At 43.7% G+C, this 22,956-nt stretch overlaps 1 protein-coding gene across 1 annotated transcript in view; it reads left to right on the top strand.

Annotated features, from left to right (window-relative positions):
- The first annotated feature begins 9,506 nt into the window (after positions 1-9,506).
- The window catches only part of Kyat3 (kynurenine aminotransferase 3), a 40,960-nt gene continuing 27,510 nt past the window's right edge, over positions 9,507-22,956 (top strand). Inside the window, 2 exon segments of the mRNA XM_040751674.1 lie at positions 9,507-9,640; positions 12,862-12,949. Coding sequence (XP_040607608.1) covers positions 12,863-12,949 — 87 coding nt within the window. The 5' untranslated portion in view covers positions 9,507-9,640; position 12,862.

Below are 22,956 nucleotides of genomic sequence, written 5' to 3'. Positions count from 1 at the left end.
GGCACTTGAGAAAGAGCTCAACATCCGTAGCCATCCGGGAAATGCAAATCAAAACAACTCTCAGATACCATCTCACTCCTGTCAGAATGGCTAAAATCAAAAACACCAATGACAATTTATGCTGGAGAGGATGTGGTGAAAGGGGGACACTCCTCCATTGCTGGTGGGAGTGCCAACTGGTTCAGCCACTTTGGAAATCAGTATGGAGATTCCTCAGAAAAATGGGAATAAACCTACCACAAGACCCAGCAACTCCACTCTTAGGCATATATCCAAAAGATGCCCATTCATACAACAAAGATGTCTGTTCCACTATGTTCATAGCAGCTTTATTTGTAATTGCCAGAACTTGGAAGCAACCTAGATGTCCCTCACCTGAAGAGTGGATAGAGAAAATGTGGTACATCTACACAATGGAGTACTATTCAGCAGAAAAAAATAATGGAATCATGAGATTCGCAGGCAAATGGACGACACTAGAAGAAACAATCCTGAGTGAAGTAACCCAGTCACAAAAAGAGAAACATGGCATGTACTCTCTCATATATGGATTTTAGACATAGATCTGGGGAGTGCCAGCCTTCAATCCTATGGCCAGAGAGTCTGGGAAACAGAAACTTTATTTAGTGGCTGATCGAAGAAGAGGCAGACTCCCTTGGTTAAGTACTGAGCTGAACTCAAGAAAGCCAGTAACAGAGAGGGAGGACTGATGATCAAAGGGATTAAGACTGGGCTGGTTTAACCCCCAGAAACAGCTGACCAGACAAAGGTTAACTCTTGAATCCCAGGCATCAGCCTGGGAAGCCAGCATGGGACTGATCAAGACCCCCTGAATCTGGGTGTCAGTGAGGAGGCCTAGGGAATCTATTGAGCCTTGGGCAGCAGATCAGTACCCATCCCAAGTATACACACGGACTTTGGACTCCCATAGAACAATGTGAGGTGCACTCTCACCCGAACTCTTGGGGAAGGGTCTAGGCCCTGCCCTATATGAAATGACAGACTATGCACACCCCCATGGAGGGCCTCACCCTCCCTGGGGAAATGAGGGTATAACGGGGGGGGCTGGGAGGGCTCGGGAGGAAGGGAGGGAATGGGAGAGGGACCTGGAACTGACTTGTGAAGCAACCTTGTTTCTTATCCAAATTTAAACTGGAAAATAAAATTAAAAAAAAATAAAAAAAGAAACACTAAGCAAAAAAAAAAGAAAACAATAGAGGGGCAAAGAGGAGATGAGATGTCTCTCATCTCCCTCTGATCCAAGGAACAATATTGCATCCAGTTTCTCCTCTCTTCAGTCCCAGAAAAAGATGCCAAGATGACCAAACCTCTAGTGCTTACATTTGGAGACTACCACACAGGCCAGGAGCAGGCAAATGAGTCACAGACTCAAACCAATGGAAAAGACTCACATGTTAGGATCTGAGAATCTAAAAATAATTCACCACAAAGGCAAGGTTTGAGCAGGCAGAAAATTTATTTAAAAATCTGATATAATCAGGGAAGGGGCAGGTTTTGGGATACACACAGCATCCTCAAGTCAGGGACAACAGTCAGTTTTAAAGGAGAAAACTAGAAAGAGACAGTTCCCAAGTTTCATACAATCAAAGTGTAATATCGGAAGAAGCAGCTGCTCTGTGCTTTCTGAGGTTCTGAATATCACAGAGCGAGTGGGGTGACCTACCCTCATGAACCAGCTCCACAACGGTGGCTCTTGGTTAATGCTACATAACAAACAAACAAACAAACAAACAAGATAACTCATGCATGTGTAGCTACAGTGTTCCCACTGAGGTTGGGAACCACATAAGTGGAGTTTTGGGAGTAGGGTTTGGGGTGAAGCGCAACTAGTACAGGATGGGTACACTGGAGCTTTGGTTGGAGCTATGGTTGCTTCTGGGGCTTTCCTAATTAGCTGCTCAGCTATGTGACAGAACTGACAGACAGCATCAGATCAAGGCCCTCACCTGACCACGATGAGGTGGAGGACTCAGATGAGTTTGTGACCTTCTTCCCGGACTTCCTGTGGGCTCTGAGGAACTTCTCTCTAGAGATGAATGTGGATGGGAAACCCATGTCTGCAGATGAATACCTAGAGAATTCCCTGAAGTTTATACAGGGTAAGAGGCTACCACTGCTAAATGAGTATTTAAAAAACTGAGAATTCAGGTTTTTCTATTTACACTTTTCTTACACCTGAATTTCTATTTCTTCTAGCTAGCTACTCCTAGGAATCAGTGATTAATATATGATTTAATACGTTGAGTAAAACATTTTCTGCTTTGTTCTAAGAATAAATTATTTGTCTTCCACTTTTTCCTTTCCCTTCAATTTATCTTCCCTGACTCAGACTTGTTTCTATGCCAAAATACAGAATAAGGTAAGCAAACAGTATGTATTTGAAAATGTAGATTAAAGTGTTACCAGGATCCTAGCCCTACTGTTAGAATAGCATGGCCCCCACACAAGTGATGTGATGCTGGGCATGTTTGGAAATCAGATGATGCTGTACTCAGGGTTTACACTGTCTGTGCACAAAGTCAAGATATTTATACTACGTGTGTTGAACACTTTAGTGATTGCTGAGGAGCCTAACGTAATATTCAGCCTTTCCTAGACTTAACATACATAAAACAGACAACACCCCCTTTCTTCCCTTCTTGTTTTGTGACCCAGACTGACCTGAAAATATAATCCTCCTGCCTCAGCTTCCAGGATGCCTGGATTACAAGCTCACATGACCAAATTAAAAAATATATTCTTACCTTTAAGTCCTGTCTAAAAATCCTGGTGTTTTTACCCCATATAGGTACTGGTCAAAAAGAAAACAAAAAACAAAAATTTAATCTCCCTTGGCTCTGTATCTGTAAATTCTTTCCAAAGAAGAAATGCTTTGTTTTTGAGTAACCAGTGCATGGGAAGAAGCTTGGCCAGCTGGAATCGCTGCAGGATCAAGACTTAGACTCTGACTTTGTTGCTGTTGTTTTATTTTGTTTTTGTTTGGTTTGGTTGGTTTTTTGCTCGTCTTTTAATTTTCTTATTTGCATTTTTATTTTTAATTTATGATATTGTTATTATTTCTTTTTAGTTTTCCTTTTGAGGGAGACATTACAAGGGTGAACTTGGGAGACTCAGAAATCAGTGGGATTGGGGTGTGTGATGTAAAATTCCCAAAGGCTTAATAAAAAATATGTTAATTTAAAAAATAATAAAGGCTCGAGCAAAAACATATAATTCTCTACACTGAAAGTTTAAGAAGACAAAACAAAATGTTGGGTTCTTCAAATAGCTACATAAAAATCCTGACAGGGTACCCATGAACAGAAAAAAATTCCAGAGCAATGTGAGTCTCCTCTTTTGTTTCATTTAGTTTGGTTTTGGGGGTGGTTGATGTTTATCATTTTGTTTTGTTTTGTTTTTTATTTTGAAATAGGGTCTTGCTATATAGTCCAATCTACACCTCAAATCCCTGTTGGTGGGATGGTAGTATGCACCACCACACCTGGCTAGATGTCAGCTTCTTTAAGACAACGAATGTCAACTACAAAAATCCCACACCAGCATCACACTTAATGAAAAACATAAACGTTTGCCCCTCTGACCTAGGAAAACCCAAGGTCTCCCATTCTCACCACTCATGTTCAATATGGCCCTGTGTCTCCTCCCACGGTGTGGTGGTTTGAATGGACATGGCCCCTATAGGCTCATAGGGAGCGGCACTATTTAAAAATATGGAGACCTGTGGCCTTGTTGGAGTGGTGTGGCCTTGGGTGTCACTAGGGGTGGGCTTGAGGTTTCAGAAGCTCAAGTCAGACCCCAGTGGTTCTCCCTCTCTCTTCCTGCTGCCTGCTGATCCAGATGTAGAGCTCTGGGCTCCTTCGTCCCCAACTTGTCTGCCTGTGCACTGCAATGCTTCCTGAAATGATGATAATGGACTAAACCTCTGAACTGTAATCCAGCCCCAATTAAATGCTTTCCTTTATGAGAGTTTCTGTGGTCCTGGTATCTTCACAGCGATAGAACCTAACTAAGACAAACAGTGTCACAAGAAAAGATAAAATTAAGCTGTCTTTGTTTGCAGACAATATGACTGTGTGAAAATCCCAGGGAATCTAGGAAACCATTTTTAGAACTAATCAGTGAGTTTTATGAAGCCAAAACATTCAAGACCAATGTGCTGTTTACCATTCTTGTTGCTGTAGCAAAATACTTAACAGAAGCAATTTAAAAAATGAAAGGTTGAGCTGAGGATGGTGGCAGAGCCTTTAATCCCAGCACTTGTGAGGAAAATGTACCCAGATCTCTGTATCAGGGCCAGCTTGAGCTGCATAGCAAGTTCAAGGCCAGACAAGGCTACATGGTAAAGGTGTCTTGGAAAAAATGGAAGGAGGGAGTCAGGGCGACATGGGAAAACAAGAGATGTAGGCATTATATGGCATGGCTCTCAGTTATGGGTTCAGTCTATAATGCTTGATAGGGAAAGCATGAAATATGGCTGGTTACATTGCATTGCATCTGTAGTCGAGAAGCATAGAGAATGCTGGTGATCAGTTAGATTTCTTTCCATCGGCAGTTTGGTGTCCCAGCCTATGGATGGTGCCACCCCCACTTTAGTATAGTCTAAACATATCCATTAACTTAATCTAGAAAATCCCATATCCAGATGTTCTGTCTCCCCTGATTCTACATGCTGTCAAGTTGACAACATAGACAACCACAGGACTGGGGAGGTGGTTAGGTTAGTAAAGTGTTTGCCTGCAAGCATGGGGGCCCTGAGTTTGAGTACTCAACACCCACTTACAAGATGGGCAAGGGAGCACATGTCTGTAATCCCAACACTGGGGAAGGAAGAACAAAGACAAGCAGAAATTGGGGCTTGATGGCCAGCCAGTCCAGCCAGATACATGAACCCAGATGTGGTTGGAAAGTTCTGTCTCAGAAAATAACATGACTAGCCATCAATATCTATATCTAGATGTACACGCTTGCACATGATCACTAGCATATACATCACACATTTTGCACACACACACACACACACACACACACACACAACCAGCTCAGCCAACAAACAATAAACAAACTTTAACCATTTTTATACAAGCAAGGAACAACCAGAAAGCAAACTTTACAAGACAGTAACTAGAGAAAAAGTGAAATCTTTAGCTACAAACATACCAAAATATGGGGTCTCCATGTTAAAAAAAAAAAACCACTCTGTGAACAGAGCGTCAGCAGATTAACTCATGAGCCCAGAATCTCAGAATATACTAACACATTTCTTACTGAGCACCCAGTCTCTGTGAAGATGATTCAGGCCCATTTTCTATACTTAGTCCTTGCTGGATGTGGTGACACAGCAGCAGTAACAGCTGTGTGCCCCATATTGATAGGTCCCAGTGGACACTAAAACAAGTCTAACAGCATGAATCAGCCATTCATCCCAATAAAATGGAAAGAAATGAGGGCCCAAAATTCACAGTGTCAAACACTTGCCTGCCATTCAAATACATATTATACCCTCCCTCCCACAATAAAGGAGGGTGCGGAAGAGAGAAGAGCCTAAAAGAAATGACACTCTCCAACATTTTATTACAGAGATCTTCCCAGCTTAGGTCAGAAACAGTGTCTCTGGGAAGTTAGGTAAGATCTCAAAGACAACCATAATTGCCTGAACTAGAGGGATTATTTGTTGAGAGCTCTTGGTTGGACACCAGCAAGGCATGCTGCCGAGAACTGGGAAGTAGAGGCTACATAGATAGGTAGATGGCTTGATAGTTACGAGTACAGGCTGCTCTTTCAGGAGACCTAGGTTCGATTCCCAGAATCTATGTGGTGAATGGTGTGGAATAATCCTCTTGTACACTGTGAAGACTTGTTACTCAGCTTGGTTTAATAAAAGCATGACTGGCCGGTAGCTAGACAGGAAATATAGGTGGGAGAGTCAGACACAAAGGAGGCTGGGAAGAAAGAGGGATGGAGTCAGAGGAGTCAAGAGCCATGAAGAAGCAACAGGAAGTTCATAGGTAAGATGAACAAGCCTCTGGGCAGCATATAGATTAATGTAAATGGGTTCACTTAAGATGTAAGAGTTAGCTAGTAACAAGCCTGGGCTATTGGTCGAGCACTTATAATTAAGACTCGGTGTGTTTATTTGGGAGTGGGCAGGCAGGACAGGAAAACTCCACCTCAGTGGTGGCTTACAACCATCCCTAAGTCCAGTTCCAGGGAATCTGGTGCCTTCTTCAGACCTGGATGGGCACCAGGCTTGTAAGTGAAGTACATACATACAAGTAAACAAAACACTTTTACAGAGTAAAATTAATTAGCTAATTAATTAATTCAAAAGAATTGGAAAGTAGCTAACAGCCCAACCATGAATAAACAAACATTCACAGAAACCTAGATGCCCTAGAAAGAGATTTAGGAATACACTGATACATTGTTTACTTGACTGTACAATATATTGTCACATCTCCAGAGTATGCCTTACATTTACTCCCTGGCTGGACCAGCAGTAGAGAAAAAGAAACAAAAAAAAAGAGAATCCAAAATTGAAGGCAAGAGATGGAAGTGTGAAAACCTACCAAATCCATTCAAACACACCTTTAGTGATATAGCTTGCACTGAACAGCATTACTGGATATGTGAAATTCAACAGCAAAGTGCGCCATCTACTGGCTGTCACTTTCATTACAACCTACACCCAGCTGGGTGAGTCTTTTTTTTTTCTCATTTTTTTTTATTTAAGTTAGAAACAAGTTTGTTTCACATGACAATCCCAGCTCCCTCTCCCTCCTCTCCTCCCCATCCCTCCCCACCAGGTCCCCCAGTCCTCCACCCAATCTCCACTCCGATCCCCAGGGAGGGTGAGGCCCTCCATGGTGGAGGCTGAGTCTTTTTTTATTTTGTTGTTGTTATTGTTCACCACAGCAAGGGTTGCTGAAACATAGTAAATGCTCCATCAGCATCATCTAGTAGTGTTGTCTCACCCTGACTCCACTTCTGATGCTTCTCACTTTTCCCACCACACTACTATGTAAAGTCAAAATCTATAATGAAGAAAAGACAGGACACCAGTTAGGAGGCCTGGGAAATCTATGGGGCCTCTGATAGTGGATCAGTACTTATCCCTGGAATACGAATGGACTTTGGGAATCCACTCCACAGAGAGAGCTACTCTCTCAGCCTAGACACAGGTATCAGTCTGATATGACAGACTTTGAAGATGCCCCATGGAAGGCCTCACCATCCCTGGGGAGTAGAAAGGGGGTGGGATAGGGGGTTAGTGGGGGACAGGGGAGGAGGGGAGGGAGAGGGAACTGGGATATAAAGTAAGATTTTTTTCTAATTTAAATTTTAAAGTCCAAAGATGATTGATTAGTTTAAAAGGCAAATGCTAACAGCTAAACATCATTCAATCCAGAAAATATACGCACATGGAGATAGATTTAGAGTTTATCATTAGCAACCTTTCTGTGGGTAAATGCACAATGTCTGTTAAGGTTTTTGAGGCATTTAGACTAATGCCAATATCACTATTACTGCCTAGAGGGGAAGCTATGATTTACAACTTGCAAGCTGAGTATTGGGTTGCATGCCTGTGCACCCTGGTGCTCAGGAGGCTGAAGCAGAAGGTTTTTAAAGTGAGATCCTGTCTCAAAAACAGAACAAGACAAAGGAGTTCAACTTGTAGATCCCATGTTGTCTCCAAGAGGGACGCCAAATTACATTCAAACTGACAGGGAACCCTCAAATCAAAGAAAAAGGAAAGCAGCATTGCATCATGCCGCCAGTGAGAATCTCGGAACACAGTGTTCATGCCACATTCCGTGGGTTTTCAGAGAAGACGGAAGCTCATTGTAATGGTTGTATAGGAGAAACAAAGAGAAAAGAAAAGCAACAAAACAGCCGCTTAACCTTTAAAACCCTCAGAATAAACCCTAATGTTTCCCAACCCAACCATAGCAATGAAAACGGAACACCAACCACAGATTTGGCCTCAAAGGGGAAAACTCCAAGAATCCCCCCCCCAAAATAGACAGATTCGGTGACTTGGTCCAAAACGAAGTCTTGGCTCAGCTCACACTGGACTGTAGGATTGCTGGCAGAGAGACAAAGCTCATGCTCAGAATTCCTCAGAGGCCTGTGAAAGTTTCTGTCTCCCAGGAAGAGCCACCTATTGAGATATATGGTACATGCCAAGGCCATAGGACCCTCAAGGCCCCTCTCTGTCTACTCTAAACTTCCAGGTTGTTCCAATTCACAGGGTGCACACACACACACACACACACACACACACACACACACACACGCACGCACGCACCGCACACGCGCCCCTGCAGCTACCGGTTTGTCTTTATATGCCACTAGGTTTTTCTGTTTCTGCTCTTCCCTCTGCTCCCGAGAAATGTATCCCTTGCCAGTCTGCCCCCTTCCTCTCTTCCCTGAGAAGTAACCATGACTGCTCTGGCTTTCCCAAAGGTCTCTGGCTATTTTTCTCATACCTACAATAAAAAATCTCCTCCCCACTAGTGGGTCCATCAGTTCGGGGGCTTCCCAGAGCCCTTGCTTACCATGAGCTCATTTTAGCATCATGCCAAAACACGGAAGAGGCTCACTGCGCCAAGGACGGGGCGCCCTACCAAAGCCTGCTTTTGCTCTGTCCTCCAGCCATGATCGCCATGCTCGGCCTCTCTTATGCCCCCCACCACCTTCGGCTTCTTTAAAAGCTAGAGGAAGAAAATCTAAACCCCAATCTGGGCTCTTAACAGAAAATCGCTTTTCGACACCCCCCCAACACAGAGAGACAGGAAGAGAGAGACAGACAGACAGACAGACAGACAGAGAGAGAGAGAGAGAGAGAGAGAGAGAGAGAGAGAGAGACAGAGACAGAGACAGAGAGAGAGAGTCAGACAGAGATTGAGACAGAGTCAGAGAGAGAGAAACAGAGACACAGAGAGACAGAGACAGAGAGAGTCAGACAGAGACAGAGCAGAGTCAGAGAGAGAGAGAGAGAGAGAGAGAGAGAGAGAGAGAGAGAGAGAGAGAGAGAGAGAGAGAGAGAGAGAGAGAGAGAGAGAGAGAGAGAGAGAGAGAGACTCTACTCTCTTCTTTTTCGCTCTAGTTCTGGCTCGCCTCCGTCCATTAGTTCAAGCACCACTTTGCAGGAAGGGTTCCGTCTCCCTCCTCTCGCCCCATCAGATGGGACAAACAGACACCTACAAGCCCTTCTGTGCACTGCACAGGCCGAGCGCCTTCCACCGTCTCTCACGGAACCCCTGCGAATCCACCCGCAGGCGAGATTTACCCAGCCTGAACCCGGGCACACACCCGTTTTGGCCCGGGTACACACCCGAGGCCACGCCCCGTGCTCCCAGACCTGCTGCTTCGTCCACGCTCTCACTGTGCGCCGCGGGATTGGAGAACGCGCAGCCAATCCGTACCCTAAACCCTGCTGCCGGGGCCAATCCCCGGGCCAGAGCCAGGCACCGCCTCCGCCCCGCCCCCTCCTCCCTCCGGAGGGTCCCTGCTGCTGTGGCAGCCCAAAGTGGATTTTCCCCGGGACCCGCCCACCCCCCGCGCCACCCTCGCGACCTCCGAACTGAGGCCAGGGGTGCATTCGAACCCGGAGAGCGAGGTGAGCGAACGCGGAACGTGGTGCTCGGTGGCGTGGCCCCGGGGCCTGCGGAGTTTGCAAACTCAGGAGCCAAAGGGGGATAGGCGGGCTAGAGAAACTGCTCTTTGGGCCGCCACGGAGACTGCAGGGTCCAAGATAACTGGATCCCGGTCCTCTCTTGTCTCCTTTACTCTTGGTTGTGTACTCTGAGGTGTTTAGAACGCATTCTTGAAAGGACAAAACTGACTCCGTGGTATTTTGTCTGTTGAGGCAGCCCCATGTTCTGGAAGTAATTATGTAGCAGAGGGAGATCTTGTGCTTTTTATCCTCCATCTCACCTGTGATAGAATTACAGGTGTGCACCACCACTGCTGCTTTTATTTGGTGCCTGGGTAGGAACCTAGGGCTTTGTCCAGGACAGGCTTGAGCTACCAGTATAGTTCAAGGTTGAAAAGGGAAACTAACGCAGTTAAACCCGAAGTGTGAGTCTATCATTTCCCAGCGTTTCAAAAGAAAAAAGCAATCTCATCAGTAGTATCAGAAGGCCCAGAATTCCTGCAGATCTGAGCCTCCAGCCTCTGTTAGGTCCACCCTCCCTTCCCGGTTCCACCTGGGATCTCCTCAGCACCACCTGGTGGGCAGGTGACACCAGGGAAGCTTGCTCACAGCTCAGCCAGTCGGGCTGTAAATCTATGAAAAGTTTTCCCAGTGTGCTGTGTCCCAATGCCAGCATCAAGCGGCCACACAGCTTTTTCTTGTGAGAAATTTAGGATTACAGGGATTCCACTTTCCCACAGCATCCAAGCCTTTTCTGAATGGTGCCTCTTAACTCTCACTGATGAACTTTTAATTTTCCCATGCTTCCTCTCTTCCTGTGGCCTTGAACGCCTCTTTGTAGTTATGTTGCAATTAGTGAACTTTACAAACATTGGACTAACAGGTACGGCATGAGGTGACAACAAAGGCACCTGCTCGTTAGCACTAGTCCTTTTAAGGGTGCCCCGGATAATCTCTCCTGAACTTGCAGCTTAACTGAAGATTCTGAACGTCGTCAAATTCGCTAAACTAACTATTCTTTGTGTACGTGTACCGCGAATTTGTAACGTAGTAGTTAGAATGTAAGTTCAGAGCACTAAACGTCAAACGTTTTTAAACTGAGTTTTGCATGCTTTTCCTGCCTTTGAGGTCTGCATTTTGCCTTCGGTAATTCACCGACCTTGAATCTCTAGGTTGCTCACAGTCTTCCTTCTTAATCAGTCCTCTCTAGAGATGACAAAATGGCAGTTTGATTTCTCTGTTGATCATATGTATCAGGTTTTATATGCATGTGCAGTGATTAGATAGGCTGGGGTCACTCTGATTCACATTTTTGCTCACAAACCCTTGTGTTTAGAGAAAAACCAAAGGCCAGCTGCCTTTTTCCTTCCAGCTCCCGACATCTGAGTGTATCCATCTAATTAGTCTATTGGTAAATATCACTATACAGTGTTAATTGCACTGGAGCAAAAACATGTATTTCAAAGCAAAAGCCATCCAGAGGTTATGGTACAGGCCTGTAATCCCACTTGAGAGGAAATCCAGAGGATCAGGAATTCAAGGTCATCCAAAGTTGGAGATTTAGGACAGCCTGGGCTACATGAGACCTTAACGCAAAAGAAATGAATAGGAAAGCTGGAATTAAAACTGTGTGCCACCGTACCTGGCCTAAAAGCTTTATATTTAATTTAGAATATCTTTATAGATCTCCAGTTATCATGATTTAAGTGTTGTCAGTCTCCATAAAACATCAGTGGGTCTGAGAAAATTTCTCAGGAATACTAGCATGTATTCGGGAAGAGCATAGCATGAGGGGAATGCAGTGCTATAGAAAGGTAAGGGCGTATTCACAGGGAATTCAAGGAGACATGGCTTTAGGGGTTTGTTTTCTTCTAAGGTGCTGTGATTAAACACAGGACCTTGCCCATGCGAGGCGAGCACTCTATCACTGGTCTATATCCCAGTCACTCAGTATTTTAGAACAGTCTTACTGTAGCACAGGCTAGCCACAATCACATGATCACTGCCTTACTCTGATGAGTGCTGGAATTACAGGTATATACCACCATGCTCGGCACACAATGGGTCGTTTAAAATGGCTCAACACCAGGAGGGATTACATAAAACACTTTGAAGCACTAATCCTTATTGAGGAGTATTCCTTACACTGTGTGAAGACGTCACTGTGATCAGTTCAATGCAAAGCTGAACAGCCAATAGCAAGGCAGGATTTCCAGGCACAGAGGATGCTGGGAAGGAGAAGGGTGGGGACTCCAGGACACAGAGCAAGCAGCATGGGCATTACAAAGTAAAGGTAAGCATGCCATGTAAAAGAATGCAGATGGAAAGGAATGGGTTAATTTAAGTTATTAGAGCTAGTTATAAGCAAGCCTAAGCTATCAGCCATGCTTTCATAATAAATAATAAGTCTCCATGTCACTATTGGGGAGCCCACAGTCCCGACAAAAGCTACACTTACAAATCCTTTGACTTGTGATTTATAAGGCGTTGCCTTGGTCCCAGTTGAACACACAGTGGCTTGTGTCTAAAGTTGCCATGTCCTATATACCAGCCTGTGGTGGTCTTTTGTCTTAACTATAGGTGCAGAGCTGTAACAACTATAGCTTTATTAACCTTCCTGCTTTATATACTTGGTTTTTGTTCTGGTTGACACAAGCGACTCCATCTTGATCCTAATCACTTGCATGTTTCCTTTACAGTCTCTGTGAGTTCAAGGTCAAAAAGAATAATAACATTAGGATGATTCTAGAAGTGAATAATATAGAATAGAACGAAAATCCAAAAGGGAGGGATGGAGCGAGGGAGGGAAATTAGTTTACTTGTCAAAAATGTGTTCCAGGCTGGTGAGATGGCTCAGCAGGTAAATATGCTTGCTGCCAAGCTTGGCAGCCTGAGTTGGATATCCTAAACTCACAGGGCTAAAGGAGAGAGCTGAGTCCCCCCAAGGTGTCCTGTGAGCCCCACACTCACACACACCATGCACATACTCTTGTGCGCTCACACACCTCACAATAAATAAATGATATTTTAAAACTTATACTATGTTCATATTTATATAAGCTTGCATTCCTTCAGCTGCCTCTGGGTGGCTAGTGGTGATGTAACTAACACACGTGACTCCTTTCCTGACTGATGGTGATGTAACTAACACAGGTGACTCCCTTTTCAATATTTGTCTTCTCTAGCATGTTTTTGGTCCAGAGGAGACTCTACTCCCTCGTCAGCCGAGCAAAGCTTCTAAAGACGAACGCCCTTGGATTCTCCACTTCTGCTGTAGGTATTGCTTATCAGAGACAGACAAATTTATTGTATGTATTTTCTCATGTTGGTTTAAAAAAAGATGCAATCTTTCAGGGACTTTTAGTAAGTCTACTAATTTAGTGGGATGAGGAAGTTGGTAATGTGGATGGAAGGAATCTGTCTCATCAGTGACAGGAACCTAGGTTCTCTGAGCTTGCTTGCCTGTGGCTCTTTATGTTGGCCGTTCTTATTCCGTGTTCACAAAAACATTCACTCGAATGTGATCACCCAACGTGATTATATGAAACTATGACACTAAAAAGTGTGAGGTGGGTGTAGTGGCGAACGCCTTTGATCCTGGCTCTTAGGAGGCAGAGACAGGTGGGTCTCTGTGAGTTCAAGGTCAACCTGGTCTGCATAGAGCATTCCTGGACAGTTAGGGGGCTACTTAGAGAGACCCTACCTCAAAAAAACAAACAAGAAAGGTGAGTGTGTTTTGTAGAATTTGTTAGCTCACATATATGACCCGCACTAAGATATGCTGATCCTTAGTCTGGAATATTCTTAGAAAAAACATGTCTTAGTCATCTCATCTACCTCTAAGATAAGACTCACCACCAGTGTGTTATTCAACCGACTGACTGTTTGACATAAAGTTCACCACCCCCACCCCCAAGGAGTGGAATGACTGAGCTACTTGTTGACTCTAGGCTTAATTTTTAACAACTGCTATTTTAAGGATTGACCCTGTTACAAAACATTCCCACAATTCATCAGAGGCTGTGCATTAAAAATCACAGCAGACTGGGGGGGGGTGTCTGGAGAGGCACCTCAGTCTTAAGAATACTTGCTACTCTTGGAGAGAACTAAGAATTCAGCTCCCAGATCGGGCCATTCACAATTGGAGCCGGGTCCTCATACTTGCTGGGAAGTCCTCCAATGCTTACCTGTACCCTCAGCTATGATGAGATCAAAGAGACCAATTAGCACAAATTTATATGAAGTAGATGAGTTGATCCAAATAAAGGCAACCTGTCTTTTCCACAGGTTGAAGTCAGCCAAAATTCCGGAAGCAGACTTTGCTATCCGTTTGCCTTCAGTTTAGGGGTGTCTAGGATTGTACTGTGAGGTGTGTTGTGGCCAGTGCCCAGCTTCCTGTAGAGGCATAAGATTTTCCTGTAGTTCCATCTCTCTGACAGAGTCAAGATTCCCTCCCCATCACTCACTTGTTCAGTCAGCAGATGTTGAATACATTTTACTTGTTGGCAGGTTGGTTTTGTTTTCTTTGGCTTTCAGACAGGGCTTTCATGTACCCTAGGCTGGCCTGGAACTTGCTAGGTAGCTGGGGCTGGCCCTGAACTGACCTTCCTGCCTCCATCTCTCAAGTCTTGGGCTAGAGGTATACTTCACCATGCCTGTCTGTCTACTTATTTGTTTCTAGAGACATGGCCTCACTGTGTAGCCCAGGCTGGTCCGAAACATGGTAGACAGATCAGGCTAACTTCAAATCTGTATTGATTCTTCATCTTCAGACTCCAGCACTGTAGGATTACAGGAATGCGCCACCAAACCCAGGTTAGAAATAATTCTGTATAAAATAGCGCAACTAAGTATGTGTTCTTTAAAAGTTTCAGTTAAATACGGACACCTTTGTATCGGGTATAACTGCCTCATTCTTAAGTCTTAATTCAGATGTCCCACCAAATTTTACATTCAGTTTTTCACTACATTGCCAAAGCATTTTATGTTTATACTGCCATCTAGTGGCAAAATAACGTAATTCAAATGGTTTTCAGAAGCTAAAACGTTGGAAGATCTGAAATCTGTAACATAATTTTGTTAGTGTTTGATTGAGGAACATGTTTTTTTTTTTCAGAGAGAGAAAGGAGGCATGATTTTAGAACACCCTGCATTTTCAAATCAGCTCTGCCTAGATACTGCAAACTACAGCTTTAGGATGGCAGTTCAATGATCACTTATTTGCCGGAGGAGGGATAAACCATGAAATCCCCGCCACAAGCAACCACACAGCAACTCCATCACCCCTAAAACGTTCTCCATGCCCCTCTGTAGCTCATGCCTTACCCTGTGGTGCTGGGAATTGAGCCCAGAGCCTTGCAAACATTAAGCAAATGTTCCCCTGCTGAGATATAATCCTGGTCCTTTATTTGCATGTTATCACCAAGGATTAGTTCAATTATTTATATAATATTTTATATAAATAAGAATATGATGGTGGCACATGCCTTTAATCCCAGCACTCAGAAGGCAGAGATGAGTGAATATCCATGAGTTTGAGGCCAGCCTGGTCTACAGAACAAGTTCCAGGATTGGCTCCACAGCTACTGAGAAACTGTCTCAAAACACCAAATGATAGATAGGTAGATAGATAGATAGATAGATAGATAGATAGATAGATAGATAGATAGATAAAAATAACACATCATATAGCCCTTTGCTTGGGTTTTTTTTTTCCATGCCTACAATGATTTTAAGTGTAGCATATTGGTGAGTCCTTGCTCGTTGTTGAGCACTAGTTCAGTTTGTAGATGTACCTGTTTTCTTTTCTTTTTCCCCTTTGATAGGCCTTTGGATTGTTTCTTGGTTTGGGTTTCTGTGAGTAAACTTGTAAAGTATCTCTGTACATTGGTTTATTAGCCATAGTTTTTCATTATCTTGTAAACTCAGTACAGTGAGATGTATGGTTTATTTTTATCATATTTAATTGCATTTAATTTTTAGGTCACTGCCAAACCATTTCTCAAACTGCCTGGACCCTTTAATCTTCCCACTAGGGACGAACAGTATACCAGGTACCCTATATCTTTGTCAGCAACACTTAACATCTACAAGCATCTTAATGGATATATCCTGATTAATTCTCATTTCCCTAATGATTGTGAGGCCTAATGTGCTTTAGAAACAGTTTTGAGTGCTCCAATTTCCAGTACTTCTATGATAGTGAATTTGGGAAGTATGACTGTATTTATTCTCATGTCATAGGAAGCAGAGATGAAGCAAAACCTTGTGGGGTTCAAGGCCCCCTCTGTTACCTGTCAAATGGAGGTAACAACGTTCATCTTCTCTTTCTCTGGTACTGTGAGCCTTCTTATCATTCTCTTTTGTGTCAAAGGAGATGCAAATTTAGTTTGTGTCTCATGCAACTAAGGTCTGACAGCTTTGGATTGTCGCTCAGCTGCGCAGCCTGTGTCCTAGAACGTGCGGAGGGTGTCGGGGATTGACAACACAGAGACTCGTTCAACGATGTAAAGAAAACTTTAAGCAGGCCCCAAAAAGGTTCAAGAAAACTTCCTAAGAAAGGCTCCCTCCGGAGAAGCTTCTGCCCTCTCCTCTACCCTGGCTGGTTCTGCTCTGACACCAAAAACTGATCTGGGCGTGTCAGAAGAGGCGGTTAGTCTTTGAACAAGGTCGAGGTCAGGGCGGTTTCCATGGGCAGGCCTTTTCCAGGAACCTATTGCCCCAGGCATTGTATTGTTTTTAGTAAACATGTTTTTAGTAAACTTTGTCTTACAGCTGCCTACTCCCAGGCCGAAGGGGAAGTGGGTCTCTGCTCAAGGTCTGGTGTCCCCACATTGGGTTGTCAATGGAATCTGATATGCCGAGGGAAGCTTATGTCCTTGATAATGTCCCAGTGCCATCCTGGGAGTGCCAAATTTCACAGAAGCCCGAGTGATGGCTGTGTATTTCACAAAATAAACGACAGCATAGGTTGGGGAATGGTATGGTGTTTTAGTATAACATTTCCAATGTGTTGTAAACAAACAAACAAACATAAAAGACAATTCAGAGGTAATATTAATACTAGGGAATGAAGGAAGTAAGTGTCATCACTGTGGGCATTGAAACATCAAAGTATTTTCTAAAAGACTGATAACCCAAAATTAATGAAGCTTATGTGTTCTTGGCAATGTATATCTCTGTTGCATCAAATCACTTCACTACAGCCTTGGTAATACAATGTGAATATTTTTCAGTGTACCTGCCATCATATTGCTCAATTCCAACAGATGCTGTTTCAAGTACTGTGGCTCAGTAGTACGTTTATTATAAAGACAAAGTTTTCTACATCTTCTCTCATAAAAACTTAGTGGCTTTATTACAGAAAACAACCTCAGTAGCTCTAAACCATCAACCCTCAGAATGTCAAAATTGCACTAGTCTATTTCAGATTTTATTGTCTTGGAATGTTTCATTTTGAACTTTATTGTTTGTTTGCAGACTTCAGGTTCATAGCATATCATATTAAGGGAATTTTGCCTTTGGATTGGGAAATTATCTCTATTAAAGAAATGACCCTAAAAAAAAGAAACATCAAAGTGTAAAAATAAGTAAAATAAAGACACAGCAAAATGTGTGTGTACATGTGTGTGTACACTTAACACTGTACACAGCTTTGCCATTTCTGTATTTGGCCTTTCTTGCCCTCTAGTAGTTTTTGGCTGTTCCCTGACTCCTCTGGGTGAAGATTTGATTAAGGACTCCTACTGAATAGATTTGACAGCCTTGATTTCCTCAGCTTCAGCCCCTCCTTTGGAAGACTTTGTCTCTACCTGTCTCATCCTACCTATGTGCATTAGGTCTTATGGTTTCGTCCTTAAAGTGTATGCAGTTGGAACTTTGGTAGCAGTTGTAATTCCTTTCATTTTAGGAACTTGCTTTGCTGAAGCTTTTCCTTATCTTGGCCAAACTCGCCACCTTGTGGTGAAGCTGTGGAATAGCACCCTTTCCCTTCAAGCTTCAAGGATGATTTGGTAGCTTGTGGTTTCGATGGTAACTGTGTGCTACAGCAGCCTATGTGTATGCCAGCCCTGAAATGCAACTGCTGAAAATATCTGCAATCGAAAACCATACTAGACCTATACATGTTCTCTTATATATCTGAGAGTTCATTCTAACGTTCTGCCCTGGGTCTGCCCCAGGAAATAGGTGTGTGTGTGTGTGTGTGTGTGTGTATTTCAAGACACGGTTTCTCTGTGTAACAGTCCTGGCTGTCCTGGAACTCCCTCTGTAGACCAGGCTGGCCTCAAACTCACAGAGATCCATTTGCCTTTGTCTCCCGAGTGCTGGGATTAAAGACATGCAGCATCTCTGCCCACTGATGAATGTTTTATGGTAGTGAACAAAGATAGTCTAAATGAAGCCGCTTTTAAAATACATTGTTAAGACATTAGGTAGGGAGGTCAAAGCAAAGTGTATGTAGGGGGAGGAGTCTCTCCTCTGTGGGCCTCGGGTATTATCTATGACACTAGCCACTTGGTTGGCAAAGTGATCTGTTAGGTGAATACAGTTCAAAGTCTTCCATCAATTAGTGGTAAAGATGCTAAGGCAGACACTGAGTCCCCTACAGGGGCTGAAGATAACCTGAGATAAACTGTAATTAGGCTCAGACCTGCAACATTCCAACCTCTCCCTGCCCACTGTAGTTCTAATCAGCTAACCAACCCCTCTGAAGGGTCAGTGGCTTCTCATCTTCCCCGAGTGTGGCTATTCTTGGTCGTCACCTTGACTATATCTGGAATGAACTAAAATCCAGAAATGGAGGACACGTGGAATCCATATCTTGAGTCAGGAAGACAGCATGCCTTCGATCCCAAGCTTAAGGCTGGAAGACACTCTTTAGATCCGGATCTTGAGGCAAGAAGACACACTCCTTTAATCCAGATTTTGAGGCAGGAAGACACACCTTTTTAATCTGGACTGCACAATCTGCTGGAAGCCTGTGTACCGACAATAGAAGAGGAAAAGGGCGTTCAGTCTTTCTTTACCTGCTTGCTCTCTCGCACGTCTATTCCTTCCCTGCCATTGGAGCCTCCTTCTTCAAGATTCCAGCATAAACGGGAGGCCACTGAGACACCCAGCCTAGTGGAACTGAGCAACTACTGGATTCTTGGGCTTTCCCTTCACAGCTAGCCATTGTTGGACTCGACCTGTAAGTCATTCCAATAATTTCCCATACATCTTTGTATATATGAGAATTCTATCAGTTCCGTGACTCCAGAGAATCCTGACAAATACAGTCAACGAATTTCCTCCGGCGGTTTTAACAAAGCAAATGCTTAAGACACAAGCATTGCCGTTTTGTTTCCTTAACTGCGTTTGTGGGCTGGAAAGACTGAGACCACTGTAAATAGAGACATTTCATCCTACAGAGTGAAGGAAACGTCTTCCTTGACTTTCAGTGATTTCCTGGGGAATTTGGCATCCTTGACTTTGCCAAGCCCTTCATACTAGGTTCTCTCTGTGTGTCCAGAGGTCTCCTTAAATGAGGAACCAATGGGACAAAGTGGTGTGAACTCAGCTTTACGATCTCATTTTAACTATTGCATATGCAACGGGCCTATTGTTGTTCTTTCTTATTTTTTGTTTTGTTTTGTTTTGTTTTGTTTTTTGAGACACCTTTTCTCTGTGTCATTTTGGAGCCTGTCCTGGTCATGGTACTCACTGTGTAGATCTGCCTGCCTCTACCTTCCAAGTGCTGGGACTAAAGGCGTGCTTCTCCTCCTCCTCCTCCTCCTCCTCCTCCTCCTCCTCCTCCTCCTCCTCCTCCTCCTCCTCCTCCTCTTCCTCCTCCTCCTCCTCTTCCTCCTTCTCCTCCTTTACCACCCGATCTATTTTTTAGCCACAGTCAAATTTTTATCTTTATTATGCATATGAGTGTTTTGTCCACATGTATGTCTATGTACTATGTGCAGCAATACTGCCCAGAAGAGGATGCAGAACTCCTGGGAGTGGATTACAGTTTTGACACACCATGTGGGCGCTGGGAATCAAACCTGGATCCTCTGGAAGAGTAACCAGTGCTCTTAGCTCCCAAGCCAATGAGACCCCAACGACCCAATTTCTATGGCCACATTCTGAGTACTGGGAGTTAGGGCCTCAGCGTATGTAATTGAGGGGCACTAAATTCAACCTGTAACAATGACCCACCTGGTTTTGACTTATGGGGTGGGCTGAATGGCAACCATTGCTGCTTAACGAAGTTCCAGCATTTTGACCTTACAGATCACAATCCTCCAGTACCTTTTACTCTCATTATTCATGATTCTCGGTGTTCTTATCGGGAGTCCCTTATGCCTTTTCCTTTGGGAAATTTTGCTCAGTCTTTGAAAGATGAAAATGTATAAAATGGCAACCTCTTTAGACAAAATAATTCTTTGGAAAAAAATCTCGGCCACTGTAGAACCATATTGTGTGATAACTCTGCCTAGTCTCTCCACCAACGCAGCCAATCAAGCCTAGCCGAATCAAGAATTAGTTTAATAAGCAAAGCAGCTCCCGGGAGGTAGAGGAGAAACCACGTGGCAGATCAAGGGACCAAGCCTTAAATAGCCTGTAGGCGTGGTCTTGAGGGGGAGGAGCTGCCGATGGCAGGCTTTCTGAGACTGGGCAGGGTTTGGAGCAAGGACGAGCAGAGCTGGAAGGAGCTTCCCAAGAACTGATAATCAAGATTTATAGAACCCTAAGGTTTATTCGGGTTCACAGTAACATTTGTCTAGCCTTGCTTTTCCCGGTTTAAGTTTTAGCAATTTGGATACAATAAACCATACAAAGAACCCTGCCATGTTCCATAATACAGTCCTTTTCCCATCGTCAGGCACTTAGACAAAAGCGCCCATTCCCTCAGGGGTTTGAAGAAACTTCCAGCTTGCCAAAAAGGGAGTCATTCTTATTTCTGGCAAGAGGAACTTGTGGCCCTCCATTGACATATGACTGGTGCCTATTAACTTGAGAAGGTTAATGTTGGCTTCCTCAATCCCTGATCACAAGCCACACCCCAGTTCACGCGCCCCTTTCTCCCACTTAGTCTTTTGTGCAATTAGAGAGTATAAGCGGAGTAATCTTTTTTTTTTTTTCTCGATGAAGTAGCAGCCATCCCGATTCAACCTCAGATCGTGTCTGTCTTCTCTTCCCCCTCACCGACTCCACGCCTCCACTTTGGGAACTGAACCCCACGGGAGCCTGACTCCGGCAGCTCTATTAGTTATTTCTACAAGAACTTACTGCTTCCTCTGCTGGTTGGCTGTATAACCTGGCTCCGTGCCTCAACCATGAAATCACTTTGACCAAAAAATGTGTAAGGAGAAGCAACGTGTACATATCCAAACAGGAGCTTGTAAGATCTTTCTGTTCTAAGTAGGTTGTGTTCTTGGCAGAGGTGACTATGACTCAGCGGGAGTGACTTGAAGCAGAGCAGCCGCTGAGTTTCAGGGTGTATGTAGTATAGACAAAAGGAAAGCCTTTATAACTTTATACCACTAATATATTAGGGCTGGGAGGTTCCGGCACTTGTTGCTGAAGTGTGAGCACCTGCATTCCAATCCCCCAAACCCATAAAAAGCTGAACAAGACAGGATGTGTGCACCCCAGCCCTCCTACAGGTAGTCGGGGGAGTGAGATAGGAGAATCCCCCAAAAACTCAGGCAAACAAGAGGCCCTGTCTCAACTCTAAAAAGTGACTGACTTACAGACTTGGAATAAAAATAAGGCTAAATGTGCCTTTTTTATCTCCACTAACTAAATTTGAAACAGTCTTACTTCATGTCCACGTTGTCCGCTGCACTCGATAATGACTTTTTTTCAGTTTGTGGGGGAACAGTGCGTGTGGGAGGGGCGCACATGCCCACATGGGAATTTGGAGGCCCAAGGTCAATCCCATCCCGCTATCTTTCTCAGTTGCTCTATCCCATCCCGCTATCTCTCTCAGTTGCTCTCCACCTTATTTTTGAGGCAGGGTCTCTCGTTGATTGGTCCAGGGTTCACTGTTTGAGACGCACTGGCTGACCTGGGAGCCACACTATCTGTCCCTTAGTCTTGTAGTTGTAAGCATGTGAGAGCTTGGCTTCTACATGGTCCTTGGGATACGAACTCAGCTCGTCACGCTTACACAGAAAGTGATTTACCCACTAAGTCATTTCCCCAACCCTGGTTTTTATTTGTATGAATCTGCTTTGCATTTCTGGTCACATGCTGAATGAATCCTTAAGTTCTCAACTCTATCTCAGAAAGAGGGGAAGGCCTTTCTAAAAATATCCTTTTCTGTCCTACTGGGTCTTTTGAGTTTTATAATTTTATTCTCTAGAGTAGCACCATGCTCAGGTGGGACTTCATCAAAATGCTGTTCTAGAAGTGTGTTAGCCTCCAGAGAGTTTGCTTGTGATTCCCTACACTGGAGATTCAAAGATTACAAATAGGAGATTGAGAAAGCTATTTCTTTTGTATTGCTATTGGAAATAGACTGAGAACAATGTTCTATTTAATAACCATCATTATTATCTCTCTCCCAGATTGAATTAAAATTGCTTTAATATTCTATTACAAAATTCCTTGCAAAAATGCTGTCAATCATATTTCTTATTCCAACATCCTGCTAACAATGAGCTCAAAGCTAATTCAATACTTTGGAGAAATAGTCAAAACATAGTTTTTTAATTGAAAGAACTGAGATATGGTGTATGGTATGATAATTACAACTTCTAATATTTTCCTACTGCAGTCTTAGATTACTTGGTATTAGGTGCTCTAATGGGAATGACTACGACATTTTAAGAAGCAAGTTCCAGTCATGTTTTTTAGAAGGTCTTAGTGTGTGAAAGACAGTAGAAGATAGTATAAGTATGGGCTGTAGAGAAAGGTCATGAGTTCAAATCTTGGACTGAGCCTGTTTGAGATTGTTTTATGAACTTTGGCAGATGTGAAAAGTTTTTTTTTAATCTCCATCTTCATCGTACCTCATAATGCTACATAGGGATATATGAATGTTAAAATTTTAGTAATGCAAAGCACACAGAATGGTACCTGGTACACAGCATTGCTTCATAATTCATTATTAAGGAATTTGGAACCATTTGAGTTCTTCCTGTAGGCCATAGGAGGAACTCCCTTATAGAGCTATGGGTGCATAATATGTTATGCAAACTTCATAGCACGGCCCAAGATTCTCTTGAAACCTTCTCTGTCGATATTATTGTTGCGCTTTGAGTGTGTTTCAAGCCTTTAAATTGATTAACTCTGTATGCTGG

Source organism: Mesocricetus auratus, unplaced genomic scaffold, assembly GCF_017639785.1.
Source record: "Mesocricetus auratus isolate SY011 unplaced genomic scaffold, BCM_Maur_2.0 Super-Scaffold_100009, whole genome shotgun sequence".
Classification (NCBI taxonomy): Eukaryota; Metazoa; Chordata; class Mammalia; order Rodentia; family Cricetidae; genus Mesocricetus; species Mesocricetus auratus.
This window is presented reverse-complemented; position numbering and strand designations above follow the sequence as displayed.